Source organism: Ciconia boyciana, chromosome 13, assembly GCF_034638445.1.
Source record: "Ciconia boyciana chromosome 13, ASM3463844v1, whole genome shotgun sequence".
NCBI lineage: Eukaryota > Metazoa > Chordata > Aves > Ciconiiformes > Ciconiidae > Ciconia > Ciconia boyciana.
The window spans coordinates 4,766,631-4,793,204 of record NC_132946.1 but is presented as its reverse complement, the minus strand read 5'-3'; the positions used below and the strand labels follow the sequence as shown (position 1 = coordinate 4,793,204).

General features: G+C 46.0%; 2 protein-coding genes across 4 annotated transcripts in view; both read left to right on the top strand.

The window, feature by feature from the left end:
* The window catches only part of FOXK1 (forkhead box K1), a 57,687-nt gene extending 44,151 nt beyond the window's left edge, over positions 1-13,536 (top strand). The window contains exons 8-9 of the mRNA XM_072877760.1: positions 1,349-1,576; positions 3,867-13,536. Of these exons, the coding sequence (XP_072733861.1) occupies positions 1,349-1,576; positions 3,867-4,087 (449 nt within the window). The 3' untranslated portion in view covers positions 4,088-13,536. The remainder of the gene's footprint in view (positions 1-1,348; positions 1,577-3,866) is intronic.
* A 1,519-nt stretch (positions 13,537-15,055) lies between these two features.
* On the top strand, positions 15,056-26,202 carry AP5Z1 (adaptor related protein complex 5 subunit zeta 1). Of its 3 annotated transcripts, none has more exons than XM_072878244.1 (17): positions 15,056-15,214; positions 15,488-15,625; positions 16,021-16,207; positions 18,380-18,524; positions 19,636-19,748; positions 20,258-20,426; positions 20,870-21,010; positions 21,389-21,426; positions 21,507-21,669; positions 21,932-22,110; positions 22,617-22,759; positions 23,651-23,800; positions 24,039-24,150; positions 24,555-24,652; positions 24,931-25,063; positions 25,243-25,457; positions 25,786-26,202. In XM_072878244.1, exons 1-17 carry the CDS (start codon positions 15,174-15,176, stop codon positions 26,054-26,056), a joined length of 2,436 nt encoding a protein of 811 aa, XP_072734345.1. In that variant the 5' UTR covers positions 15,056-15,173; the 3' UTR covers positions 26,057-26,202. The 3 variants fall into 3 exon arrangements, with proteins under 3 accessions (XP_072734345.1, XP_072734347.1, XP_072734346.1); XM_072878246.1 differs by having other exon boundaries at positions 15,121-15,242; XM_072878245.1 differs by having other exon boundaries at positions 15,121-15,242; positions 15,996-16,207.
* The last annotated feature ends 372 nt before the right edge of the window (positions 26,203-26,574 follow it).

Below are 26,574 nucleotides of genomic sequence, written 5' to 3'. Positions count from 1 at the left end.
CTAGTTCTTGCTGTCACTCGTTCTTTCCCTACTTGTCCCTCTGTTACTCCTACTCATATCCTTTTCTACTCTCTACCATCCCTTTGTTTTTCCTGGTTGCTCCATTTTCTTTCTTAATCTCCCAGCTTTCCATCAGCCTGCCTACAGGTCTCGGCTCAATGCTTATGTCCCATCTAACTCTACTCTTGTCGTCTTCTAATGTTAAAATGGGAGAAGTCTTCTCTTCCTACAGGACTAATGAGTTTGTGCTTCCTGTCTGCCTTCTCTGCTTTGAGACCCACAGAGCCCCTGGAAGAGAAGAGTGGCCCTCTGCTCCTGCATGCCCAGCAGGAGGCTGTCCTGTATCTGTTACATACCTGCTGAATTCACCCCTTACTTGTCCTGGGAAGTGAGATAAGTGGTTGAGTGCTCTCAAACAGTTATCTCTATCCAGGAACTCAGCCCTCCTTTCCTTTTTTTTTTAGTATTTTTTTCCTCCCTCTTGATTTCTTCCCATACTTCCATAGCTGGCAAAAGCTTGCAGTTGTGGGAAGACCTTGTAAAACAACCTGTGTGCAGGCCTGACAGCAAGCTGTTGCAGACTTTTGGCTCCAGGCATTGTTTAAGATCTTAATGCCTTCTCCTGCTGTGTGGTATTGAGAGTCAGGCCAATTCGCCTGTAATTACAAAGTAAGCTATGAGATTTGCAGTGCCTGCTGTCCATATCACAGCTGTAATGTGCCAATAAGGGAGATGATGCCTTTTTAGGACAAAGGGTCAGGTTTATAATCTTTTTTTTTTGGCTGGGCAGCTTACGCTGTAAGAAAAATATTCTTAATATTGATAGAGTATATGTGCAATACAGAATATTTTATTGTTTTCAGATATTCATCCCTGACCTTCTGATGTGCTTCAAAATAAGCATTTCAGAGGGACTAATCTTCCCTATTCTTATGTCCCTGATTGCAGTGTTCTTCCCCTAATGAGCGGGGTGAGTGAACCATTACCTTCTCAGAGCTGACTGTACTGAATGAATCAGCCTGCAGAAAGTGTGTGTGTGTGTAGAGCCTGATCCTGCCTAAAGAGTTCTGGGCAGGATCTGAGCACTTCTCACAGTATTAGGCCTCTAGGAATACTCTCAGGTCCTTGGAGCCCAAATATGTTACTTTTGTGACCAAGCTGCCTCAGCCTGAGAAGCAGTGCTTTCTGTTCCCGCTCTGTAAACCTTGTAGGACACATCAAGGACTTTGTGGTGCTGAGGTATTTTCACCTTTGTAAGCCTGGGATATGTATCACTAAAATGTTAATGAGAATGAAGCCTGCTCCTAAGCCAGGGTGGTAAATGATTGGTGTCTGTTCTACTCTTAAGCAAGCATGGATGAAAAGCCAACGATTGCATTTGCCACGATACCTACAGCCAGCCGTGTTATTCAGACGGTCGCCAGTCAAATGGCACAGGGTGTTCCAGGACAGACAGTCACGATCCTTCAGCAGGCAGCTCCAGTGACCATTGGACAACATCAGCTCCCTGTGCGGGCAGTCACTCAGAATGGGAAACATGCTGTGCCCACCAACAGCATCACTGGCAATGCTTACGGTAGGCTCTGTTTCCATTGCTTTCTGGTTTTTGATTGCTCTCTGACCTTAGCAGTTAGGTTATAAAGCTGTAAGGGTTTTCTCTTCTTAGGTATGCAAGTTATTCCATGTGTCCAATTCCAAAGGCGGTCAATTCTTCAACTTCTGTGGCTGTAAATGTCAGTGGTAGATATCCTTCTGTCCACCTCTGTTTGCTCCCTTTCCCTAGTGGAGAAGTTTTGCTATCTACCATTGCTTCTGAAAAGTCCAGGGTCTTTCCTTTGTCCTTGGCTATGCATTTACTACTACTTATACTCTACCTTTTGTGGGTTACTTGTTGAAAGTGTTAGTGATTCTTGTGTAGAGCCTGTTTTCATTTGTTTTCCTCTGACAAACAGTCTTTGCTTTCAGCATGCCGAATAATAAAATTTCCATGGTGCTCTTTAGATCTTGTGAAATATGACTGTATAGAGTATTAAGAAAATAACATACTTTCCCATCTTAAGGTCTTAGAGCCTAAGAGAAATAAGATCTAATTCATCAGGTTAATGAATGTAGGATTTTTTTAATATATACAGGATGTGTTCTAGTCATTTGTCAAGACTGATTTTTAAAAATTCCGTACTAGCTGTGTCTTGGCAGCCTCCTCCTATTGCTTGTTCAGCACCTCAGGTTTTGTCCAGTTAAGGATGCTGACTGGGGATGGTAGTATCCAGGTTTCTTACTCCCCTTTTCAATGAGATGCTAAGCACCTCTGCTCTCCCAGGCTGCTGCTTACAGGGAGTTTGAAATGAAGGGCACTGGCGGGATTTTGATGGCTTTCATAAAGTGAAGTAGGAATGTTTCTACAGAATTTTCTGCCACGTCTATTTGCAGTATCACCTGACTTGCACTTGAGTTGCAAGAATCTTATTGGAGCAATGAAAAACTGATAGCAATAAGGCTTTTATGCAACTAAGATATTAAATAGATCAGATAGGTGGAGTTGCTACTACCTGGCAGTAGTGTTTTTCTAATGTAGAATCAGACAGATTTTATTTAATATTTTTATGTTAGGATATTCTAGTATCACTAAAATTTTTCTAGCTCTCTCATCAAATTGGAAAGTATTCCAGTTGCATCTGAGGGTTTTTTTAAGTGATAGAGAATTTTCTGGTTGACAAAACAGAGCCTGAGTCTCTTGACTCTTGCCTGTACGAAGTTAACTTCTTCAGCTGCATGGTTTAGGTTCCCTAAGTCACTGAACTGTAATTGGTGACTGCCCTCATCCTTACCCTATTTTTTTTTCTTCATCCTCTTGATACGCTACAGCCTCCTTCCCATGCCTTGGTAGAAGTTGCTGGGCTTTGAGGGCCTTTGTTCTGTTTGCTTTGTTTATTTATCCTAGGGCTCCTTTTCTGATGCACTTAGCAGTGAACACACTACTAATGTTCTGTCATTCCATCCTTTGCAAATCGGTCTGGAAGGCAGAGGATGTGCTGTCTCCCGAGTCCCCTTTGGCTGCCTCTGATTGATGCAGAGTCCAAAAACTGCATGTGTGTCGTTTTCCAGGCAGCGTTGTGTGCCAAAGCCAGTGTGTAAGCACATTCTCTGTCTGGAACTAGGAATTGTAGACATTTTTACGGAGGGTTGCTACTTAAATAGTCTTTTTTTTCTTACCGCTTTTATTAATGGGAGGGTGAGATTTTTGGTCAGTACTGGAATACAAGATTGGGAGCCAGAAATTCCTATGTTCTGATCCCAGTTCTGATGGGAATGCATTTGGTTGTCCGGGGTAAGCTCTTTCCTGTCCCTTTTACAAGCAAGATGTCAGTACACTCAATATTTGGATTCTAATCTAGTTTCCCAACAGACTGGCTGTTCTTACTGTGCAAGCAGGGTTAAAGAGAGCCCTTTAAATTGAAGGCACAGCACACAGATGTTGTAGCTTGCAAGAAGTTCTGATTGTAGGTGGCCAGAGAACTACCTCTTAAAGAGGAGGTGTGCTGTAATTTTAACAGGGGATTGATCCTCCTCTTCTGGGGATGAATGTTTAGCTGGCAATGCCTTGTTTGACAACGGATAGGAAGAAGGAAGTTCCCCCATGAAGAGGTTATTACCAGTTTGGTAAACTTGCACAAAGCTGAGATTGTGGGGGGAGAGGGAGAGACAAAGCTAGCAAGCCTTTCAAAATGGACTTGAAAACAACACTTGAATATGTGCCAGCTGTTGCATTTGACTGTGGTATTTTGTTTTCTTGTTTTCTGGAATAGCAAACACTTGTGCTACTTCATCACATTAATTCTCTTTCTCTCTCTTGTCCTGCTTCCCAGCTCTTACAAATCCATTGCAGCTTCTTGCAGCCCAGGCCAGCTCATCCACTCCTGTTGTAGTCAGCCGGGTATGTGAGACAGGGACCGAAGAGACAGCAGCAGCCTCTTCCAGCGAACCTGAAGTCAAAAGACCCCGGATAGAAGAGCCCAGTGGAGCAGTCCCAGCCCAAACTGGAGTCATCACGTCTACAGTGCCACAAGGACAGGCAACCAGTGAATGAAGAACTGGTGGGAGGAGCTGGAGTGATGTGGGGTGGGCATGGGATGGCAGCAGCCCCTAAAGCAGCTTTCAAAGGAAACAAACCACAGCTGTAACAGCTCAAAACATAGCAGATAAAGAGCTCTTTTTAAAGTCAGATTTTCAAATGGGAGGTCAACAGCTGTTAGAATCACAAGGTGCCAAAAAGAATGGAAAACCCCTTCCAAGAGCCCACACCTGGAACTCTGTTCTGTCTTTACCTATGGGATATTTTCTCCTTTTTTTTTTTTAAAAAAAGATTCAAAAAAAAAATACAGACAACTGATTGTATGACTGCTGGGATATTTTTAACTGTCTTTTCCCCTTTTGGCTCCAAGGGGATGGGATTTGCAGTTCAGCATCTAAAGGAATGTAACACAAATACAGTCTACTCCCTGGAAAGAAAACTCCTCATTTTCTATGCCTTAATACTGTGCTTCTCAGAGCTTTGAACCGTAGGACCATTTTAAAAAGGCCACCTAAGGCAGTCAAATGCTGAAAGATGGGTGCAGTATCTTACAACAACAGCATTAAAAAAACATGGTACCAAGCTTAAAGAAAAAGGCACATGATTCTGGTTTTTGAAACAGAAAAATTCTGAATATGAACGAATGTTTATTTATGTGGGGATTCAGGAGGAAGAGTTACAGAGCTCAGCCACCTGGATTTCCAGATGCAATTTCTCTCCATTCCCTCTGAGGGAGAATAAGATGACAGAGGAACTGTATTAATTTGGTTCCTGTAAAGATATTAAAAACAAAGGGTTTTGTACCTTCAGTGATTTCTTACAATTATTCATCACTTGCTCTGGACAACAGCCAAAGTATCTTGATGACTGAGGATCGCATGGGGAAGGGTGGCTCCAAAGGGTTCTGTGTGCATTTGATTGATCACATCCTGTGCTGGAGCACCAGGTTTTGTTCAAAATAGCACTGTAGGTGAAGACATTGCCACTGTCTCTGCGAACTTGAAAATACTGGTTGGTCTTCTGCACTAAAGCAGTCTGCTTTCACCTCCTGTTGGTATTGTGGTCCTCAACTAGATGGACGATGGTCAGGAGGCCAGGGGTGGGTAGGAGTCTGTCACTGATGCTCTGCCATGGCTAACAGCAAAGCTCCTGTGTTATTCTTCTGAGAGGGAAGGTGAGAGGCAGCAGAGTTCATACAGTGTTTAATACAAATTCTGTAAGCATGTAGAGACCAAGGCAAAAGAGTTCTTTTATTTTCCATGTGGCAAAAGCCACCAGAGGTCTTAAACAAGTTTTCCAAATGGAATTTGGAGGTTTCCTTTTGTTGCCTGGCTCCCTCTCCCATCTTTCCTCCCTTGATGGCCATTTGGGCTGGCCAATAGGAGGAGGCTTTTACTCAAACTGTATTCCAGGCTTTTCATGTAGGACAAGTGTGTCTCACAAGTAAAGCAGATTTGAGTCACTTCAGCCATGTGGAACAGTGGATGTGCGTGATGCATTGTGATGGGCAAAGAAATCAACCTCTGCGTAGCCTCCAGCTAACCCCTTTGGTTTTACACCTGTTTGTGATCCCCTTGGCTAATGTGTCTTCTGGCAGCACAGCAGAGATCTTTTAATTTAGAAAATGTAATGGCTTTGGTAATGGCAAAAGAGATTTAAGAGGGATGGGATATGTCTCTGGTAGGTTATCCCCCTATCTGTACTGATTTATTGTCAGGTTGCTGTCTTGTACAGTCTGACAGTGCTATCGCAGAGCAAAGAGGCAAGCCCACTGCATAAACATGTTGCAAAAAGATTTCTCCAATGTGCAGTAAATGTTACTGTCAGTTTGTCTGTGGGGATTAGGGAGTAAGGCACAACTGCTCAATGTCTGCTGGAATTTGGGGAGAGGGAGGAAATCTGCAAGGTAACAGCTGGCATCACTTGTTCCCTTCTAGGTTTCCTTTCTCTTTGCCAAATCCTATTCAATAGCCAAGTCCCACCACTTGAATAAAACCCAGCCATGTTTTATTCTCAAGCCAATTGTTTTGTGAGAAATATTTCTGAAAGAAGGAAAGAATTTCTTTGTCTCGTGATTTGCGGTTACTTTCTGCAGTTAGAGGCACACAGAATATTCAGGACAGTTCATTTATCTACAGCTAGGCTTTCATAATTTCGGTGTGTGCCTTTAGTGACAAGTTATTAGATTGGATTTTAGTACTTTGAAATTATTTTGTGAAGGAGGATTGTTACAGACCACAGTGATTGAAGCAGGCCAGCCTCCGGCTGTCACTTTTCCTGCTAGGAAGTCTGTGTGGTGTAACAGAAAAGCACACGGATTAGCTCTGTTTTCTGTAGCCTTTTCAAAGCCAGAATTCAATAAAATGGACTTCAAGGAAGAACGGGCAAGTGAGAACGAAGCATCGTTTATCCGTGATTAATCGTTACTGCTGGTGATTGCTGGTTTAGATACAGGTCTCTGAAACAGCCCTGAGGCTAGGGAGCTTTCCTGACGCAGAGGAGTCTTTGGGTTTCCAGTACGTTGGGTGAGTCAGCGCAAGAGGAGCAACCAACAGAATACTGTTTAGGATGTGAAGCTGCCAAAGTTTTGTGGATTTTTCTTTACTGCTGCTTTTCTCTTGGAAAGTCTAAATAATTATGCCCTAAACTTCTGTAAACTAGTCCAGCACCATAGAAATACATCAGCTGGATCAGTGTTTTCATACACCAGCGGCTGCTTTATAGATAGCTCTTGAAAGTCCATCCTCAGGTTGTGTGTATAGATCTGCCTCCTCAGTATTTAGAACAGAATAACACTTTCTCCCTCTTCCTCTTGTGGCTCTCAATGCCTGCTGGTTAAAATATGCGTTGAGGATAAGCAAATGTCTTAGATCTGTTCACCCATTCTGCTTGAGGTGCCTGGAACTTGTCAGTTCATCCTATCAGGGGATTTTTGCTTTATCAGTCTGCTGCATCCCCCTTCTACTATAGGAAGCAGCCATGCCACTTGAACTTTTTTTTGTAGGTTTGCCTATACGTTGCCTATATCATTGCCTGATACGAGGTAAAATAACAGCTCTTCCTAAATCCTGTTGAGAGCTGTGGAAAAATGTCCCCATCTCATGTGTTCCAGATGAGGACCACATCTTGTTTCAGGCCTCCAGATTAATTCTTTCAACACACTGCTCAGTCTGGAAGACAGCACCACTCTTTACATATCAGTCCTGATTCCCCAGGCTTTCAGTTTTCAGCACAGCAGAGGAATTAAAATTAGTGTGACAGTGGAATTAAGCCTTCAGCTAGAAAGAAAATATTACCTTAATGGTTATATGCAGTACTTGAATTATTTTTAAATTGATCGCCTAACTTGTTTTTGTCTAAAGCTGCATCTCATGTCCTCAATTAATTATATTAACTGAGGGAGGTTTGAGGGGGAGAAGAGTAGGAGGCTTCACTGCATCTTCTGCTGGCTGTATAATGAAGGTCAAGGCATGTTGAATATTTAACCTGCTATAACTTAGACCTGAGAAAACTTTAAAACTGAGTTCTTAATGTGTGAATTCACTTTCGTCATTCCCTATTGATTTTTTTCTTTCATCCTAGGCAATGACAAAGACTAATTTTACTTTGATTGCGGTCAGTTTATAGCCACTTTTGTTGCCTCAGTTTGCAAAAGCTGAATGCAGTTGTTCTTGGGTTTATTCCACTGGAATTCTTTAGTTACTGTTTTGTCTTGACCTTGGTTCTTGTGATACAGGAAGCTTTTTACAGTGAGGTCAATTTAATGTGATGTAGTGATAACACAACACAGTGCTGAGCACAGAATTCAAGTTCATGATTAGCTCATATATTCTTTTCAGCTCCTTTTTCTTCCCATATTCCTCCCTCCCCCATACCATTAACGCTGTCCCCTGTAGCATATCCAGTCATTTTTATCCACTGACAGGAGCGGCACCTTGCATTAAGCTCTGCCCAAGGACTCAAGGATGAAAATACCTGTGGGATACATGGGGCTCCAGAGCAGGTTGAGAAGGGTCAATCTGGTCACCCTGTATTTAATTTAAATTTCATGCTGTGCTTTAGATGTGCTACTGTTGGGCACAGCTGGTTCAGGAGCGTGTTTTCAGAGACATGTTAAAGCTTTGTAAGAGGAAAGTAATAGTTAAATAACAGTTGAAGTCTTTACAGTGCTTCTGCAATCAATGTCATGGTCTGGCTTCAGGTTTTGGTGGCAGTAAACTTGGTTTTGCGTGTTTTGGACATCTGTCTTGTCTACTGACTTAGAACTGTCACTCGGAGTTAACTTCTACTTTTTTTTCCCCTTTTTCAATAGGGAAATGCAGGCAGTAAAATAAAACGTTGAAGCACAGAAGGCTAGGTACCTATATCTAAGCAAGTGAGAGTGTCTGACTTGAGCTTTCATACAGTGTGGTGTGGAACGCTTTTCACTGACTGCTGGGGATGTTAAACTGATGTTAGAGCTTTCATCTGTGTTAGTGAGGAGGTTTCCCAGTGAGATACTTGGTATCACTATGTGTGCTAGTGTGTAAATGAATGTCAATGTAGAGTGAAAGGAGCAACATTTCTGTGCCATACCTAGGTTTGAGGATCTTGGTTGACAAAGATTTAATCTAGCAATAGTTCTGTACCTTTCCATAGAGGATCAAAAGCTGTTTCTTCAAGCTTACTGCATCTAAGGATTAAATTCTAACTGGTTGGTTGTTCCATCTTTTTTTCTGAGGTTTAAACTATGACTCATAAATTATAGTTTATCACTGTGATAAACATAGATCACATAAAACTGCAGTATTAGGGAAGATCAAATATCTATTGTCTCTGCCACTGGCTAGTTGTAGCTGTGTAGAAATACAGAATAACTTGGGTTGGAAGAAACCTTTGGAGGTCTCTGCTATAACCTCCTGCTGAGAGCAGGTCCAACTAGATCATGTTGCTGTGAGCTTGTCCGGCTGAGGTTTGAATGTCTCCAGAGATAAAGGTTCCATGACTCTGGTCCCTGTTCCACTCTGACCACCCATGAGGTGAAAACTTTTTCTCAGCTACCTAAGAAGAATTTCCAATGCAGCTGCATGTGTTCATTGCCTCTTGTCCTATCACATCACACCTCTGAGAAGAGCCTAGCTCTGCCTTCTCTGCATCTTCCAGATAAGTAGTGAAAACACCAGTAAGATTTTTCCCCATTTGCTTCCTTTTCTCAATGCTGAACCAACCTGGCTGTCTTGGTCTCTTGTACATCACGTGCTCAAGCCCCCGGGGCATCAGGTGGAATTGCTGCAGAAGGGTCCTGTCTGTCTTGCGTTGGCGAGCCCAAAATTGAACACAACGTACTCCAGACACAGTCTGACAAATGCTGGGTGGAGTGGAAGAAGAATCACTTTCCTTGGCCTGCTAGCTACACTTTTTTGCAAGTACAGCCCAGTACCTGTTTGGTCTCTTGCTGCAAGAAAGTGTAAGAAACAAGAGTTGCAAAGTGAACTGGAAATACTCTGGATTGCATTTGTACGTATGCAACCATCTCTTCTCTCTCTTTCAAGGAAGAGTGCCAGCTTGGGTCTTGGAGCTTTTTGAATGAGAGGCAGTGCTGAAGGATCCTGATCGCTTGTAAAAAAAAAAAAATATCATGTGGTAAGGTAAAGCACGGATAGTTTCAATCCAATGTGGAACTTGCCTTGAGTTTCTACCCTGATGCAAAATCTTTCAGTTTTTTTAGTCCTGCTGCTAATAAGTTGGACTAGGGCATTAAGATTGAACCTCTAAAGGAACATGACTAGCTTCATAATGTTGCCCTTGCTGCACACTGAGCTTTTGAGTTTGCAAATGCCATCCTGCAGCAAATGATCTGTCTTAGTTTGCCAGCCTGTCTTGGGCAGCTCCTGTTTCTGCTGCCCATCACAGTTTTTCCCCTCTATTTGTAGTTGTTTCTGTCAACTCCAGAGTCTTTTAATCCAACTCCTAATTTAATGCCATTGCTTGAAGGTCTGCATCTGGTGAGAATCTGTGTTAGGTTGCAGTTATACAACAGATTGTTCAGCCATGTAACTTTTTGTTTCCTTCTGGGTGAAAAACTATGCGAAAGCTGCTACTACTATAGCATACACTACTGTTGTAAAGTGTAGCTTACAATGGAGCCAGCTGTGCTGCAGAAAACAGTTACACTACAAGGTCATCTGGATTGCTGGAACTGATGGGAGTGGGAAGTGATGCCTTCTTGCATTTTGATCTGGACCTGATCAAAACGTAGCTGTGACTTCGTGCTGGAGTGCCCCTCTCTCTGCGGCTGCCTAGTGGCTATTTGGCTGTGATTAGTTAGATCAGCATCTGTCTGCTAGGTGGGTTATTTGCAGGATGGCACATGTGTTTGTGCACACAGCTGTGGATATATGCATATATAATAATCGGTGGAAAATACCTAGCTGTGATGGTGGGCTTTCTCTGTTAGGTTGTCTTTCACAGGGCAGTAATACAGCAGTGAGCATTTTCCTTTGGCCTGAGCAAGACATTTTGAAAAATACTTGGTTTTCTTGGAGCACTATATTTAAATTCCAAATTTCTAATCAACTTTTAACCTTTGTATTTATATGTTCAGAAAACTCTTTTGATACCTTTTCAATTTACCAACACTGAATTAAAACCCTTCAGAATGTATGGCTGGTCCTCTCCTTAAATGTCACTTTAAGTTTCAGAGCCTGAGGGTAGTTGTGCCAAGTCTACCCCTTCGCTCTCAAGGTAGAAGAAACCATTGACAATTCATGGGTGGCAGCTAAGGAAGAAACCCTTTGAATATTTTTTCAGAGAATATTAAATTAGATCTGTGTAAGCATAAAATTTATATTTATTAATGTGTGTGTGTGAATGTGTGTGTAAATATAGATATATAAATGGTCCATGACTATTTCTTTCTCTTAAATGGTACTTTACACAGACTTTTATACAGTATGTTGGTAAATTCCCACACCAGGCACTGATTCTAAAAGAATGATGTACCTATATTTGTAACAAATGTGGGCAGCCTGTAGAAGCAGCTTTACTTCAATGATTGCTTTCATTCCTCTCGCAGAGCGGAAGAGGCAACTTGGTACTTGCATCTTCCTTGTGTAGGAGCCCTGCTTCTGGCTTTGTCATGCTTTCAGCAACCCCAGTCCGTGCTGCTTTTCTGGCAAGCAAATCCCCCAAATGGCACTAATGAAAGTTGGAATCCTTTCTTGCCTCAAATTATCTCTAGATGCAGTATCAGGGAGTTCTTCACAGATTCTGCTCTGTAAGTAATGGGACCTCATTTCTAACAGAGGAAATTAATGGAGGGTCCATGAGGATGCTTTAAGGTAGAGGAATTCCTGTCTGTCTGTCAGGTGGCTAAGCTAACACTGGGGCACTATGAAATAGTTTCTTTTCCTCTGTGGTGAGATTATCCTCCTTTTATGATGCTTCTGTCTCTTCATGTGGCGTGAGGTGTGTATATCCTCTTAAACAAATGCATACGCATTTTTTCTAACGTTCCCATTCACAGGGAGTAAATTCTACCTAACTGGGCAAATTTCAGTTGTGGTTTAAGTCCACAAGGATCACTAAATTCACAGAAGTGTGTGTTTTGACCCACTTGGGCCTCTTGAGAATTAATCTTAAAAGCAGGTGATACTTGGCTTCCTAATCCTAATTGCTCTTCCAGAAGTAGAAATTCCTTTTTCTGTAAGGACCTGAGTGAATGCTTCACCGTGGTTTCTGCTTACTGTCTGGTGGTTGGGCTTTGATACTTAAGGGAGGACAGGATTGGTGGTAAGAAGAGTAACCAGAATAGGAGCAGTGAAAGGAAACAGCTTTCCTCCTCAGCAGAAAACAGCCCTTGTGAAAACCAGACTTCCCCTGGTATTTGGTTACTGCTTTGTGTCCGCTGCTGAGTTAAGCAATGTCCCCAGACCCTGGCACCTTTGCCGTGATCTAGACCTTTCAAGTCCTGCTTCTACCCCACCTCCGTTTCACTTGAAGCAGTCCGAAACGGAGCCTTCCTTTAAAGCTAAGAGCAACGTTGAGGAGAAATGTCTGTTGGCTGAAGAAAAGCGAGATTTAAATGGATCAGAAAAAGTAAGATTTCCTTCTGTTTCACTGCCTTGCTGCTAAAACTCTGGTGCAGAACATCCTAATGTTCTGCTGATTTATACGCCGCTCTTCGGAGGTGGACAGGCTGCTAAGTAGGCAAGTTGGCTCTGTAGCAAATGTATTACTGTAAACCTAAACTTGCTTTATCTCTTTTTTTTCCCCTCCCCCAAATGGCCTTGAAGCAGAGGGAACCAGAGTATTGTTTGTAAGATCTTTTTGCTTTAATGGAAAAGACAACGGAGAATGTGTTTTTAAAAAAAAAAAGTTTCATTCAAATATACTGATACAGAAAATGGAATGGCTTTAAAATACAAAAATCTTACAAGACCATATGTTGTCTTAGTTTCTGGACATGCCCTTTGTACTGCGATGAGGTTGGCCTTGTCCAGCCTGCCAGTCAACTTCTGCATAGCCAGAAAGCATTTAAGAGTCTGTAGCTATCCAAAGGACTGTTATCCAAAGGACTGTTAAAAGCTGTTTAGGGATAAATCAAAAGATGTATGTGAGCAATGGATGGTAAAGCTGTAAATTCAGATCCAACTCTGAATGTTTGCTTTAAAAAAAGAAAATCAGAAAAATCGGAATCTCCCCCTGTTCTGCAGATATGCATTCCCATTGAGTCCTAAGGGGAAGGCTGCAGTGAGATGAGGACCTGAAATACCTCCGTGGCTTGACCAGAAGTGTGTTGCTACAGAGATCTGGAGGAGCCTCACCCCTTCCACCTAGATTTGGCACTTAAAGAGGGGGATGGATGGGGGAACTAAAGCCATGCTTGCATTTCAGTTCCTGGTGTTGCCTGTACAAGACACCTCCAGCCAGACGTTTTGGGTTTTGTCGGTTTTTTACAGCTGATATCAAAAGTATTTTTTGTGACTTGTTTTTGTTATCAGTGCTTTTTAAAAAGCAGGTGTGTATCCCAAGGGGGAAAGCTCCATCTGGGGCAATGGATGTGAAGTTCATCTTCACCTGGCCATGTTGCAGCACTGCTCCTGTGAGATGCTTAACGGCGCAGGCGGACCGTGGCTCCCACGAGGGGTGGGAGAGTGTCCTGATTGTGCTGAGGAGGCTGCTGCTCACCAGAGGAGATGGCAAATATGAGCATCTGAGGAGCAGGACCTGCATTTCCACATCAAATGGGATACAGTGGTTTGTTTTTTTTAATATGGAGCCATACTTTTTTTTTAAAGTAATTTGATATCTGAATGTGATTTCTAATGTATCAAGAACGTTAATATTTTAAAGCTATAACAAAGTTTTAAATTTCTACTATTTTTTTTCATTTATTTTAACTGTTCTGTTACCTTAATTTGATGTATGTGGTTGGGGAATGTTGCTTCTCCTCTTAGCATTTGTTTCTATAACCAGAAATAAAATTATATATGAAAGTAAAAATGCCCTGAAGTTGCTTGCTGCTTTTGAGTGACAAGACTTGCATCTTTCCAGTGTAGTATCATAGGGGGGTTAAGATTCCTGCAGCAGTTTGTGAGAAGGGGTAAACTGTACAACACAATGTGAGGGGACAGAGTGTTTTTTCCTTTTACTATTTTCATTAAATGCTGTAGGAGGGAAGTATATGTCTGGACACCTTGCACTGTTTTAGAGTTCACAGATATCCTACTTTTGATCCCTTGTCTGTTATTTGGGAAGCTGTTAACTTGCAGCAGAGTGAACATATGTACATGTGTGTGTGAGATCCATAATGCTTCTCCTGGGGATTATAAACTCTTCCTCCAGCTCTAGCTTTCATTTTGTCATGAAATGAAACATTGTTATTTTGAAAGCTAAACTATTTCAGCTTATTTCCCTGTACCTTATAATTGTTTCATTTAAGCATATGAGGTCAGAAAATAGTTCTTTATCCACCTACCTTATAGTTAGGTTTTTCCTCCCTTGTCCTCCTAACGGAGCTACAATTTAAGTTCAGGGTTTATTTTGACTAAAAGTCATTCTGAGCTCCAAAATTGAATAAGAATATCTTTTAAGACCTCAGTTGACATAAAGTAGCTGTATTTGACTAATGTTTAAGAAAAAAATTGTACACAGTTTAGCAAAGATGTTCAGCTAGAGCCATTTTTTCTGGCATCTTTTAAAATTGTTGTATCTTTGGCTCCCTACGTGCATCAGGCGTGTTTTGTGATGCAGCCGGAGGCTGAATGCTTGCTCCCCTCTGCGCCTGGGGGCCTGCTGCCTGCAGTAGCTCCGACTGTTAATAGCTGGGGTGACGGATGCTGCTACGTCTTCGGAGGGCAAAAGGGAGCTGATGCTCTGCTGGCTAATTGCCAAGGCACGCTGTTAATGAACTTTAATGCCGGGGGAGGGCATAGGGCAGAGAAGTAGCAAAGGGCAAAGCACCAAGCTTCCTCCTGGGCCATCTCCTCCTCCCCGCAGGGTGATGCACAGCATGGCTGTGAGAGCTTCAGGCTTACTAGCAGTTACCCTCCTCTTACTAGCAGGGGAAATGTGAATGCCTTTTTAACCTTTTGGAAGCTCTGAAGAGCAGCTGCTGAGCAGCTGTTTTTAACACCTCTTGCCCTTTTTGGAAAGCATAGCCTTTTTCCAGGAAAGGCTAATATAGCATCTTTTATCATCGGGTTCTCTTAAGAACCCGAACTCCGCCACGTCTCTGCCATGCAGCGATGTTTCCTGTAGGTTTGGGTCCCGAGAGCTGCTCTCCTCCATGCCGTGCGGGATGGCCTCAGAGCTGAGCTTCACCTTGGACTCCTGTGGTGGAGAATAATAGCAGCAGCATCTCGAAATAATCAATGAACAGCCACTAGAGAGGATTTTGCCATTACCCCTTCTTCCCTCTTCTCTGCGGGCAGGATCCGGACCAGTTTCCCCAGGGCTAGGACTAGCCATGCCCCAGCCCCACCGGAACTTCCCCGACAGCCGGAACCTTCGTGCAGCAGCAGCCGCGTCCCCCCCGGAGCCGGCCCCGTCGGCCCGCCCGCCTCTGGGGGGCCGCTTTGGCCACGCGCACCGAGGCGGGGGGAGCGGCGGAGCATCCGGCATGTTCACGGCGGCGGCCGAGAGCTTCCTCAGGCAGGCGAGGTACCGGGAGAGGTGCTGGCATCCCGGGGTGGGTGCTGAGGTACCGGGGGAGGGCGGCAGGGCTCCCTCGGGGCGGGCCGGCGTCCTGTCGGAGGTACCGGGCCTGGGGCTGGCGGGGGTCGGGCTGAGCGGGATAGCCGGGCCCCGGCGCTGCCTCACCGGGGTGGGGGGAGGGCTGCACACCCCTAGCCCTGGGCTTCCGAGGAGGGCCAGGAGCTGGCCCCGAGCGGAGGGGCCGCGGCCGAGGTCCCGACGCCCGCTCCCCGCTGCCAGGGAGATCCAGGAGGAGGAGCTGCGGAGATTCGCCTCCCGCGTCGCCGCCCTCCTGCAGGGCCCGGAGCTGGGCCCCGAGGCCGTGGACTGCCTCCAGAGGCTGCACCTCACCGTCGCCGCCACCAAGTACCCCCGCAAGTGAGTGGCCTTGTGTCTCTGGTGTTCGCAAGAAGCAAAGCGTTACTTTCTTGCAAAAAAAAAAAAAAAAGGGGGGTGGGGGGCTAGGGCTTTAAAAAAGTGCCCTGTTTTGAAAACACTGAGCTTGATATAAACGTAAAGCCTATTTTTGCCTTTTTTTCCCTATTGCTAAGCAGAAGATGCCTACCTCCTTTTGCAGTGAGGGTAACAAGTGTTTGTGCCACTGGGCGCTTTTTCAAGCTGCACTAAGGAGCAAAATTCAGAAGTGGAGATGATAAGATGGCATTAGTCAGGGTTACTGTCAAGGGAGATCATCCCAAGGCGAAGAATATGCAGGAAATAAATCTCTGAATCTTTTCTTGCCTTGCAGTGATGCTTTACTGTGACTCTTGCAGGCTGGATGGCAAGTTTGTGGAACTGTTGCAGACAGTGCTGTGTTCGTCCGAGTGCCCTGAGCAGATTCAGGTGTTATGTGCTGCCATCCTGAGAGAGATGTCGCCTTGCAATGATCTGATCCTCTCCTGTGATGAGATTCAAGATACAAAGCTCTTGAGCCTGGTATCCTCTGTCCTTTTGGCTCAGGTAAATGACCTGTCAAGTCAGAAATCTTCCCTTGTCAATACAGATTTGCTTTCTGATTGTTCCCTGTTTGCTGAGCTCAAGGAGAGTGAAAATCAGTTGAAAGTATCTATGAAAAAGCAGAAGCATTTCCATGTTTATTTAAGGAACCTAATTATTCTGCTTTGTGTAGGAAAAAATGGCAACTTTTTTGTGTTTAGTATTTGATAGCAAAGACTGCTTAAAATTGTGATATGTAGAGACTGAGGACCTCAAGCCGGCTTGTAAATAACTGGAAGCAAAAAGGAACATTTTAGTGCTAGCTGCTACAATAGACTTCAAGTCAGGGCTGCTTGAACCTGTAGAGCAAAAGATTTGAGAGTGAATTTATTACTGCTACTTTTTATGTTTCATGTTCAAATGTAAAAACATATACATAGAACCTATAAAACATGTGGGCTATAAATGTGGATGGCACTTCAGAGATCTAGATTCTCCATGGAGAAGAAAACATGAGGACCTTCCTGTTTTGAGTGCTGCCTGCATTGACTGCCCTCTGGGGAATAAGCTGGAAACTTTTTTTTCCTTCTTCTACTTCTTCTTTTACTATTATTGTGCCTATTAAAGATAAAATATTTTTCTGAAACTTCTCGCTCTGAGTTTCACTGTGTGCTTAGAAATGCCTCCTACGTTTCTGATTACTCCTCTGAGTTTTACTTAGCTAGAGGAAATGAAAACATAGGAACAGAAATCAGTGACTTACTACTTATGTGCTGCCTTATAAAGCAGTTCTCTCCCATATCCAGCCTTGAGACTGTCCTGCAGTTCTACAATGTAAAAACATACTCTGTGCATTAATTTTTGTTAGATTACTACTAAAGCCATGAAGAGGTTTTCATCAATTTTTGATGTTACTAAAACTTACTATATTTTAGCCATTTCAATATCACTTCTCTAACATGGAGTACAATGAGCAGAAGCCTCACTCATGAAAGTAGCCACACTTCAGCAGAGCCTGTAAAAACATCTTCGGCGTATTTTCATTTGTCACTGCTTTGGGTGGAAATCATCCTCTTTCTCTTTGCACCCCTGCCTCCCCTTGGCTCTGCAAAGCTGATGTTCTTTTTGTAAAGCCTTTGGCTTTCCAGAAAACTCAGCCTCTGGTGTTGCATTAGGAGCTGGAACCTGCCATTGATTTGAGTTCAGTCAGGTTTTCCTTTGACCAACAAGAGATGGGTCAGCAACACGCATAAAGAGCCCCATCATTTGCAGTGGGCTGCAGCAATGCATCTGCAGGAGGAGTGGGGTTGTCTCTTCTGTTTTCCTTCACTGCACAGATCCCCATCCCCGAACCTTAAACTTCCTTGTCTGTATGTTGCTTTGGTCAATTTATTCACGTCTATTCACGAGAGAAGCACAGAAATTAGCCCCAGTCATGGGTGAGGTTCCCTCGCGAAATTCTTCACTGGAAGCTCGCCTGCAATTTCCCAATTCCTTCTAGTGGTCTGGTACAAATCTATTAGATGGGGAGCGTCAGAGATTGGTGTTTGTTCATTGCCTTCAGCAGCCAGCTGTCCAAGACCCTGAGCAGCAGAGAAGGTTTACTTTTTGTTGTCATGATGACATTCATGGAGAAAGAAAACTTGTCAAAAGTCTGGGTTCACCTGTCATCTTTGACAAAGTTGTCTTGGACAGAAGGGTTTGACGGCATCTCAGAGCCACAGCTATAACAGCCTCCAAAAGAGGAAGCTGCTTTATTTTCCACATTGTGAGGATATGGACTAACCAGAGAGTCCTAGAACATGTTACAACAGTCCGTTTTCTGTTCATAAATTTCTAATTTCACGATTGAGCTAGCAAACTGACCACATGGGGAGTAGTTAGTGCTAATACTGTCTGCCTTAGAACTGATAGATCATAGTGTTTAATTTGAAGACATCCATTGTAGTTGTTAATTTCCACCTCAGGTGATGGTTGTCCACAAACCCGTTGCTCCATCAAAGTACTCTCCCCTCCTCGGATCTGTGAATTCACATTGCAGAAGATCTCTGTAAAATGTGGTAAAATAGCCTGTGCTGTGAGTTCTTTTTATGTTTGACACTGGTATTGATGCCTGAGGGAAGAGTTTGTATGGTATTGGTCTCTAGCACTAGTAGAAGATTATCTGTCGAGCTTTACCTCTGCTTTATTTTTAAGGGAAATAACAAGGCTGAAGTGTCTGCTGTGGGGCAGCGTATTGTAAAACTCCTTGAAAGAAGACTGCCTGAGAGTCAGAATGCTCGGTACCTTCTTCCTGTCCTGTCAAATGTCATCAGTCTTTCACCAGAATCTCTAACTGAAGGTAAATATGTAGGAAGGCCTGAGACTACCATCTGGCTGTGATCTGTTTAGTGATGAGAAGGCTTTGGCTCTCTGAAGGCTTTGGCTGGGAGTAGGACTTGGAAACTGCTGTTAAAAGTGACATCTCTGCCACAAGGAAAGTGAACTTACTGGGCGAGATATATTCCACCACTCAAAAATGGGACTGGGCCTTCAGCTGCTTTGACCCCTTCTAGGGGCCAGAGTCTCTGTTCTGTATGGATTTGTATCACAGTAACATGTACCCTAGCTAAGGTCTCCAGGTGCAGTAGAAGTGTGAAATTGTAGCTATCCTGAAGAGCATCAAGCAGAGAGAGAGAGAGAAACAGAGACGTGCCTGTGTATCTGTTCAAGAGAGCAGCAGAAACAGCTAGGGGTACTCTTCCTAAGAGAGGCAGGACTGTATGGGTAGCGGTGAGCAATATGCCCTGGTGAGTAAACCGTAGGAGAGCATTCCAGGCTTAAAATAGCAAGGAGCTGTGTTGTGAGCAAGTCTGTTTCTGGGAGTTTCCTGTGATGTTTGTGTATGGCATGCAGTATGGAGGAGAAGCTTTGGGGAGGACACTGGGCCAGGGTGTATGGGCTGGCTGAGCAGGCAGGATTACCTGCCTTAGCTTCTGCGTGTTCTCTGTGAGGGATTTCTGCCTTTGTCTGCAGAGCTGAAGCCAGCCACTGCCTGAATAGATTTGACAGTATTTTTGCACCTTCCTCCTAACAGCAGCTGTGGATGGAGGCAAAGGAACAAGTACCTCTCGACTGATCTGGTACCTGAAGTCCTTGGTTCCAGCACTCACTCCCTGACTTTTTGTCTAAGGAAACAGGCAAAACAATAACGAGACTGACCCAGTGGCTAGGATTGAGAAAAGGACACAGAGCTCTTGAAATGAGTGTGAGCGATCCTGGACTCTGAAGTAGTATGAGGAGGAGTATAGGGCTTCCACCTTGGGGTACCAATTTCTTTACTGATTGCTGGATCAGAGAGACAGTGATCTAGGCTGGAGGAAAAGCACAGCAATTGAGGGGTAGCAGGGGTATGTTGCAGAGGCTCCTTCTCTGCCGGATCTAGCAATGACCTTGTGACTTTCCTTGTACAGAGCAGACGAATGTAGTCAGTAAAAAGATGGCCGACTGGCTGAGGTATGCGAGTATTCAGCAAGGAGTTGCTCAACCCTCTGGAGGCTTCTTCTCCAATCCCCGAACCAGACAGGTAAGTGCTGAGTTGCCACGGTCATGTCACAGTGATGTTTGTTAGTCAGTTACATGCTGTTTTGGGTTCCCGGAGTCAGCTTCTTCTGGGACATGGTATCCTGCAAATGCTGCTGTTCTTTTTCACACTTCATGGGGTAAGTGGCCAAGACATATGGGAAAGCAAAGTAGGAGGATTTATAGCTCCAAGATTTAGGAGTTCTGCTGTAGAGCCAGAGCTTTGATCCTTGAAGTAGTTTTGAGGGGAGAGTCTTTTAGTGACCATGTATCTCGGAGTAAAAGCTGATTGCAAATGAGGCCTGTGTCAGAGAGAGGAGGAAAGTTTGGAGTGTTTCAGCCAGGGAAAAGGATCCAACACAGTTGGCTTTTCTCTCTCTGGATAACTGCCCCCCTGCAGGCCCCATAGTACATATAAACGAGGGCTACTTGTCTCTGTGGGCTCTGGAGTTTTCCCTGCCTTCTCACTTAGCCGCTCCGTGGGGATCTGACCTGCTGCATCTTTTCTCACAGCCTGGTCCTGTCACAGAGGTGGATGGTGCCATTGCCACAGACTTCTTCACAGTGCTCTCAGTGGGTCAGTACTACACACAGGACCAGTGGCTCAACGTGCAAGCCTTCTCCATGCTGCGAAATTGGCTGCTGTGCTATGGGGGCAAGGGGTTGAAGACCCCTAATTCAGGTATGAACTGAAGGGCTGCAGGCCATTGTGGGTTGCACCTCCAAGAGTGGTATGTGCTCTGAGATGATTAGGTGGCTGCCCCAGCAACCCAGCAAGGGGCAGGAATATGGGCAAGAGTTCAGAGCTATTGGACTAGAAGCAGGGAAACTTTGGGAAGGAATATCACAAAACCTCCCAACTGAGCCTTACTGACCCTTCCACGAGGGATTACTCATTCAGTGAGTCCTCTGGTTTCAGGTGAAACCCCATGGGTCCCTGAGAAAAAAGGCCTGCGTGGTGGGAGACAGCATCTCCTTAGTGTTCTTGTAACACTCCCTTCTGCCCCAGCCTACTTTTCTTCGCAGCGCACCTGGGGACAGGCAGCTCCCTTGCTGTTGCTGGGCAGCTGTGTGGGTTACGTTGCCGATGACGTGAGCTGATACGTGGTAACCTTTATTCTGCAGATGACAAATCAGGAATGGACAGGTCTGTTATGTCTATGGTCTCAACTACATCCACATCTAGTCGCCTGCTTCCCCCAAAGGAGCGTCTGCGGGAGAAAGCCTTTGAGTACTGCCAGCGGCTTATTGAGCAGAGCAACCGGCGTGAGTCTTGCCACAAACCCTCCTTGGAGTTCTCTTGGTAGTGTTCTTGAAAATGTGTCTGGTTCACTGCCTCTTTGGGCTGGGATCTCCCTCCCTAGAGTTCGCAGTCAGGCTCGAGGCATGGGACCTGTTGCAGCTGCTGGTGCAAGCCATTGACCAGCCCTGAGCTGGGGTGTTGGGAGGGATTTGGAGGCAATAGCCATGTTCTGCCTCCTACCCTTGATGTGCCGGGGGGGCTGTGGAACCTGGTTCTCATTAGCCTGGGATCGGGATCAGTATGTGTTCCTACCTGTCCTGAAATCTGGGTTAGTGCTCAAACTGACAGCCTAATGTTCCTGTTTGGACTCAAAGTTTAACTTGGACTCCTTTCTCTGGCAGGACCCCTGAAGAAAGATGATGGCGACCTGCAGAAAGCTGTAAGTACACAGAAGTGGGGCTTGAAGCTCCGGGACTTGTGGCTTCCCCCACTCTGATCTGAGTCTCTGCTCTCCTGCAGTGTCTCATTGAGGCGGTGACAATCATGGACATCATCTGCAAACAGGACTCCTCCTATGTGTACCGTGCAGTCTCCTTCCTGAAAATCCTGCATGGCAGAATCTGTGGGGATGCCACTTATGCCAGGGCACTACTGCCCATTGCCCAGTTCTTCCTGAACCACAGTAAGTCATCAGCTCTCACCCCCTCCTCCACAATCTAGTCTTGCATACTCAGCCTTTTGTCCTGGCAGTTTGCTGGCTGCCAGAGTTGGTAGTTCAGCCTTGGCTGTGCTCTGGGATGGATGATCCCACTCCAGGAGACCCAGGAGCTGGGGTGTCCTGTTCTCTTTAGAAAAACATAACCCAGATTTAGCTTAGCCCCTGGCGCCCTTGTTGGCAGGGCTGCTGGGTGAGCTGTGCTCAGCAATGTGCTGTGTCCTCCCAGGCAAAATGGCAGCTGTGGACTCTGATGCAATCTACAAACACTTATTCACTGATATCCCGGCTCAGCTCTTCCACAGCCCATCACTGGCCTTCGAATTTGTCCAGTTCTGCAAAGACAACAGCCAGCTCTTCACTGAGACCTCCAGCATATTCAGGCAGAGCTTCCCAAATCTCTTCAAGGTACAACTTGCTGGAGCAGCACAGGAGAGAACCTGCTGCATGTTTCTTTCTGTGCCCCAGAACTTTCTGTTTGCACCCCAGAGCCCTCCGTGTGCTTCCATGGCAGTGCTAGGGAGAGCACAGGCAAGAAGGACTGTTACAAAAGCAAGTGTGAGTTTGAAGAGGGAAGAGGGTTCTGGATGTGATTAGCACTGCCAGTAGAGGAGAGTCTGCGTTAGTATTACTGCAGTGTGTTGGGAAGCGCAGTGAACACAGTTAGGACGCAGCATTTTGTTTCTGGAAAACTTAATAAGTTGCAGCTTGCCAGCCACTGAACCAGCTGCCAGGTGCCTGTGTTGAGCTTCCAGCAGCCTCCCAGGTTTTGACCAAGCCCTTAGACTTCTCGTGATTTTGCTTTTCAGAAGTTACTTTCCCTTCTCCGTCCCTTTTGGTCACAGTGTGAGAATCATCTGGGTGTGTGGTGGAGTAGCAGGGATAGTGCAGCAGTTTGTGCTTGTTCCTTGCAGTTCCTGGCGTGGAACAGCCCACCCCTTATCTCTGAGTTTGTGGACCTTCTCCCATTTCTGCTGGATGCAGGCACAGCCATTGAGATCTTCCATTTGCTGCTTGACCTGCCTTGTTTGACAGCAGCTCTGGACATCCAGCTGAGGTAATGCTACCTTCCCTTCCTCTTGCTTGCTAATCAGGGTCTCGACGTTGACTACAGCCTAGTACACGCTTCTCTGAGCCTCAGCTGCCCTCTGGCTGCTGCTGTCACAGAATGAGAGGCATCTGCTACAGTCAGGTTAACACAAAGCTGCACAGATGTCAGCCCGGTTTTCCTAGTAATGTGCTGTGCATGGGAAGAGAAGGTGACTGGCTCTTACATTTCAGTACTGGACTGTCTTTGGGGCTCAGGGTGTATTATTCCCGGAATAATTCCAGGAATAAGCTGGAAACTTTGGGGCTCCCTTTTGTCATTCCCTTCTCCATATCCAGCTCCAAACGGTTGCCACATGCTGGAGTGTCTGCCATGAGCCACCACCTTAACATGGAGGTGTGGGCTACTTGGTCTTCCCTTCCTGCTCTTACCCCTTTTTTCTGGCTTTGTTCTCCTGGAGGCATACAGAGGTTTCTTCCTGAGGTCATTAGGAACTGTGAGTCTCCAGGAAGATGGGATAGGACTAGACTGCCTCTCACTGCTGTACCTCTGCTCCTCCTTGTCTTCCCTGACATTAGCAGCTCTTTCTGGAGTGCTTCGAAAAGGGAGTTATCCTAGAGGCAAGATGTTGGTGGGCTTTGATGACTGGAGGGATACAGAGCGCCATTTTCCCCTTTACCGGGAGTGATACAGAAGAAATTCTGGAACTATTGCCTGAGCCCGGGAGGTCTGAGCTCATAATTTTCTGTCATCCTAGTTCTCTGGCTTCCAAAGGGCCTGGATTAGACCAACTTGCTGTCCCTGTTTCAGTGGAAAGGGAGTTATTCCATTGTTCAGGATTCCAGCTATGCCCTGGCCCCTTCTCATAATGCAGCACATTCTGTGTGTGCCTCCTGCTAGGTCAACTGTTCTTCCTACCTCCGAGAAGGCTGCCAGCAACCCAGCTGTGAAGCCGGCCACCTGTCTGGAAGCCTTTCACCATCCCCTCTACAAGAGCATGTTCCAGTATCTTCTCCGCACCAAGTCTGCTCCCGAGGATGCCCCAGAGAGGTAGGAGGCTGCTGTAGGAGGCTGCCACAAGGGTTTGGTTCAGCCATCCAGCTCTGGGAGGCAGCCCTGGGATCGCTGGGAAAGGCATAGCCGCTCTCAGCTGGGGTGAGGCAGATTTGATCTTCCCGGCATTATCTTTGCCAAGCGCTCAAAGGCCTTGTGGTGGGGGGATAGGGAAGGGCAGCCAGGAGAGTAGCTGAGAATAAGCCTTCAACAGTAACTCTTCTGTTGCCCACAGGCTGATTCCACTTCGGCAGCTGCTGGGATCCCTGGCCAGCAGCCCAAGGGTCGTGCAATGTGCAGAGACTGTCCCTGTCTTACTGGAGCTCTTTTTCAGGGTGGTGGCAGAGGTGGGGCATTTTGGGGGAGTTTGGCTTCCAGTCATGCCGCGGGGATCTCTTGTTATACGAAGAGCAGTCGTAGAAGCAAAATTGTTAAGACACTGCAGCTTCAACAGAGGGGTGCATGAGGGGAGGGTGGGATGGTCTAATACTGGCATGAACCAGCACTGAGCTGGCTACTTCATCTGGAGAAGCAGAAAAGCTTCATGGTACAGTCAGGCTTCACACTGATCTCTCAGACAGCTGTAAAGGAGGTGGGTGAGAGCAGAACGAGTGCCTGATACCTGCTTTGAGCCCTACTCCCCTCCTGCTAGATCAGGCTGTTTCTGTGCTAGCCGTCTTATCTGGCTGGTTAGTTTGGGTTTTGGCTGCTGGAAGTCACTGGTATTGCTGAAACAAGGGCTGTTTTTCAGTTTGCAGATGGGCCGCTGATAAACCAGCTGGTGGTGCTGCTGCTGCAGAGGAGTGACCAGCTCTATGAGATCCCAGCATTTAAAGATGACGCGTACAGGTAGGTGAGATGGGACAAGAGGCCCAGCCAAGCTCCCAGCCCTTCCGCTGTCTGCAACCTGGCATCCCAGGGCAGCCCAAGAGCCTTTTCAGTTGTGGCCCAGTCCCTGCTGCAACACGTCTTTGGAGAGTGCAAAATGGGAACTGCACCTTCAGCCCTGCTGGAAGCATCCTGAGTGTACAGCCACGGCGCCAGTGGCTGGGTGCTGCCAGCACCTCCTCGGTTTGGTGATGACCGCCTTGCCCGTGGTCTGAGCTCTGCCCGTCTCTCTCCTCCAGGGTGCTGAGCTCGCAGCTGGTGATGCTCTGCAAGCTGCACCCTGCACTCATTGTGGAACTGTCCAAGGAGATTCTGGAGTTCTCAGGAACAGTCAGCAACATCCAGAACAAGGAAGCCATCTTCACCCATGTGGTAAGCAGGGCCTGCTTGCTTCTGCTACAGGTTGCTCCAACTGCAGCGCAATCCGTTGGTCACCTTCCCTTTCCTCCTCTCCTCTGTCCTAGCATTGGCTAATCTGATTTGCCATTCCCTAAAAACTATTCGATCCCCTTTCCTTCTGCTTGCCCTGAGCACATCTGCCTTCGCTTCAGGTCTGGGCTATTGGAGAGTACATGTCTGTGTCCTATGACAAGCGCTGCACTGTGGAGCAGATCAACCGGTTCTTTGAGACTCTAGAGGCCATGCTATTCGAAATCACCCAGCTCCGACCGCTGGCCAGCACCCCCAGCTATGCACCCCGCGCCATCAGTGTCCTTATGGCCACCTTGACCAAGTTGGCAGCTCGCAGCCAGGACTTGATTCCCAGGTGAGGAGGGATGGTGGGGAAGGGCAAAGGGCTGAAATGTGCAGATCTTATGGGTCCAAACACAGATGTTTGCTAGCGTTAAATAATCAAGCTTGGCAACTGATGGAACCTGAAACTGAAACGGGACAGAGGAAGCAAGCTGTGGAGGAGCACAGTTTGGGGAAGTGGGATTCATCTGCCGACTAATGCTCTGTGCATCAGGAGGAGGGGGTGGGTAGCGTCCGGTGTTCATCTACAACAGAGTCTTTTGAGGTACACAGGCTTAAGTAGTGACCTTGCCGAGTGCAGAAGTCCTGCCAGCTGATGTCCGTGTCTTTCTCTCCTGCAGAGTGTCCATGTTCCTGTCCAAGATGAGGACGTTTGTGCAGAGCCCTGCTGTCACTTCTGTTTACTGCAAGGAGGACCTTGAGGAGATCCTTATCCGGGCAACTGAGCTCATGAACCTACTGAAAATGCCAAGCGTGGCTCAGTTTGTGTTCACACCGCCTGTAGATGTGGCTAGAACACGGTTTCAGAGGGAGGTGAATGACTCCCTCCCTTTTGCCCTGAGGATAGTCACCCATCTCCTAGAGCCAGCTCCTGGCTGCCTGCCAGGGTGAGGACATGAGCTTTCTGAGTGGCTCCAGCCTCTCTTGTAACTCATTGAACACTGCTGACGCTCAAGGCTGAGGCCCTGCTCTGAACTGGAAATGAGGAACAAATGATTGTGAATGAAACAGAAAACAGGAATTAGTGCTGAGGCTGCTCTTCTGGTCTGAGGCTGTTTGTATTTCTGTCTCCTAGCGCCTGTTGCTTTTCCATCTCCTAAGCTTGTCTTGTCTCTCCCTGGTGAGTACGGATTGAAAGTTCCAGTGGATTTGTGTGAAAGTGGCAGGAGGGTGACTGCATGCGTTAATAACCTGCCAGCATACCATGCCCCTTTGGAGATGTACTTCTTCCCTCCCCTCCTCTAGCTTGTTTCTCCCTCCCCTTTGGCCTTGCTACACCCTGGCTATGTATGTGCTTCTTTTATTGCCTCTCTGCTTGCAGCAGATGAGCCAAGCAAAGGCCTGCGTGACATGGAGAAAGCAGAAGTGACTCCATGAAGTCTGCTGTGAGCCCTCACTGCTCTTCTGTC

What these genes read in the sequence shown, in the direction of transcription:
- AP5Z1 (XM_072878244.1), top strand. Translation starts at nt 15,174, where the DNA reads ATGTTCACGGCGGCGGCCGAGAGCTTCCTCAGGCAGGCGAG. An exon ending in CCCGAGGATGCCCCAGAGAG is followed by an intron (nt 23,801 to 24,038) that starts GTAGGAGGCTGC and finishes TGTTGCCCACAG; the next exon opens with GCTGATTCCACTTCGGCAGC. An exon ending in AGCCAGGACTTGATTCCCAG is followed by an intron (nt 25,458 to 25,785) that starts GTGAGGAGGGAT and finishes TCTCTCCTGCAG; the next exon opens with AGTGTCCATGTTCCTGTCCA.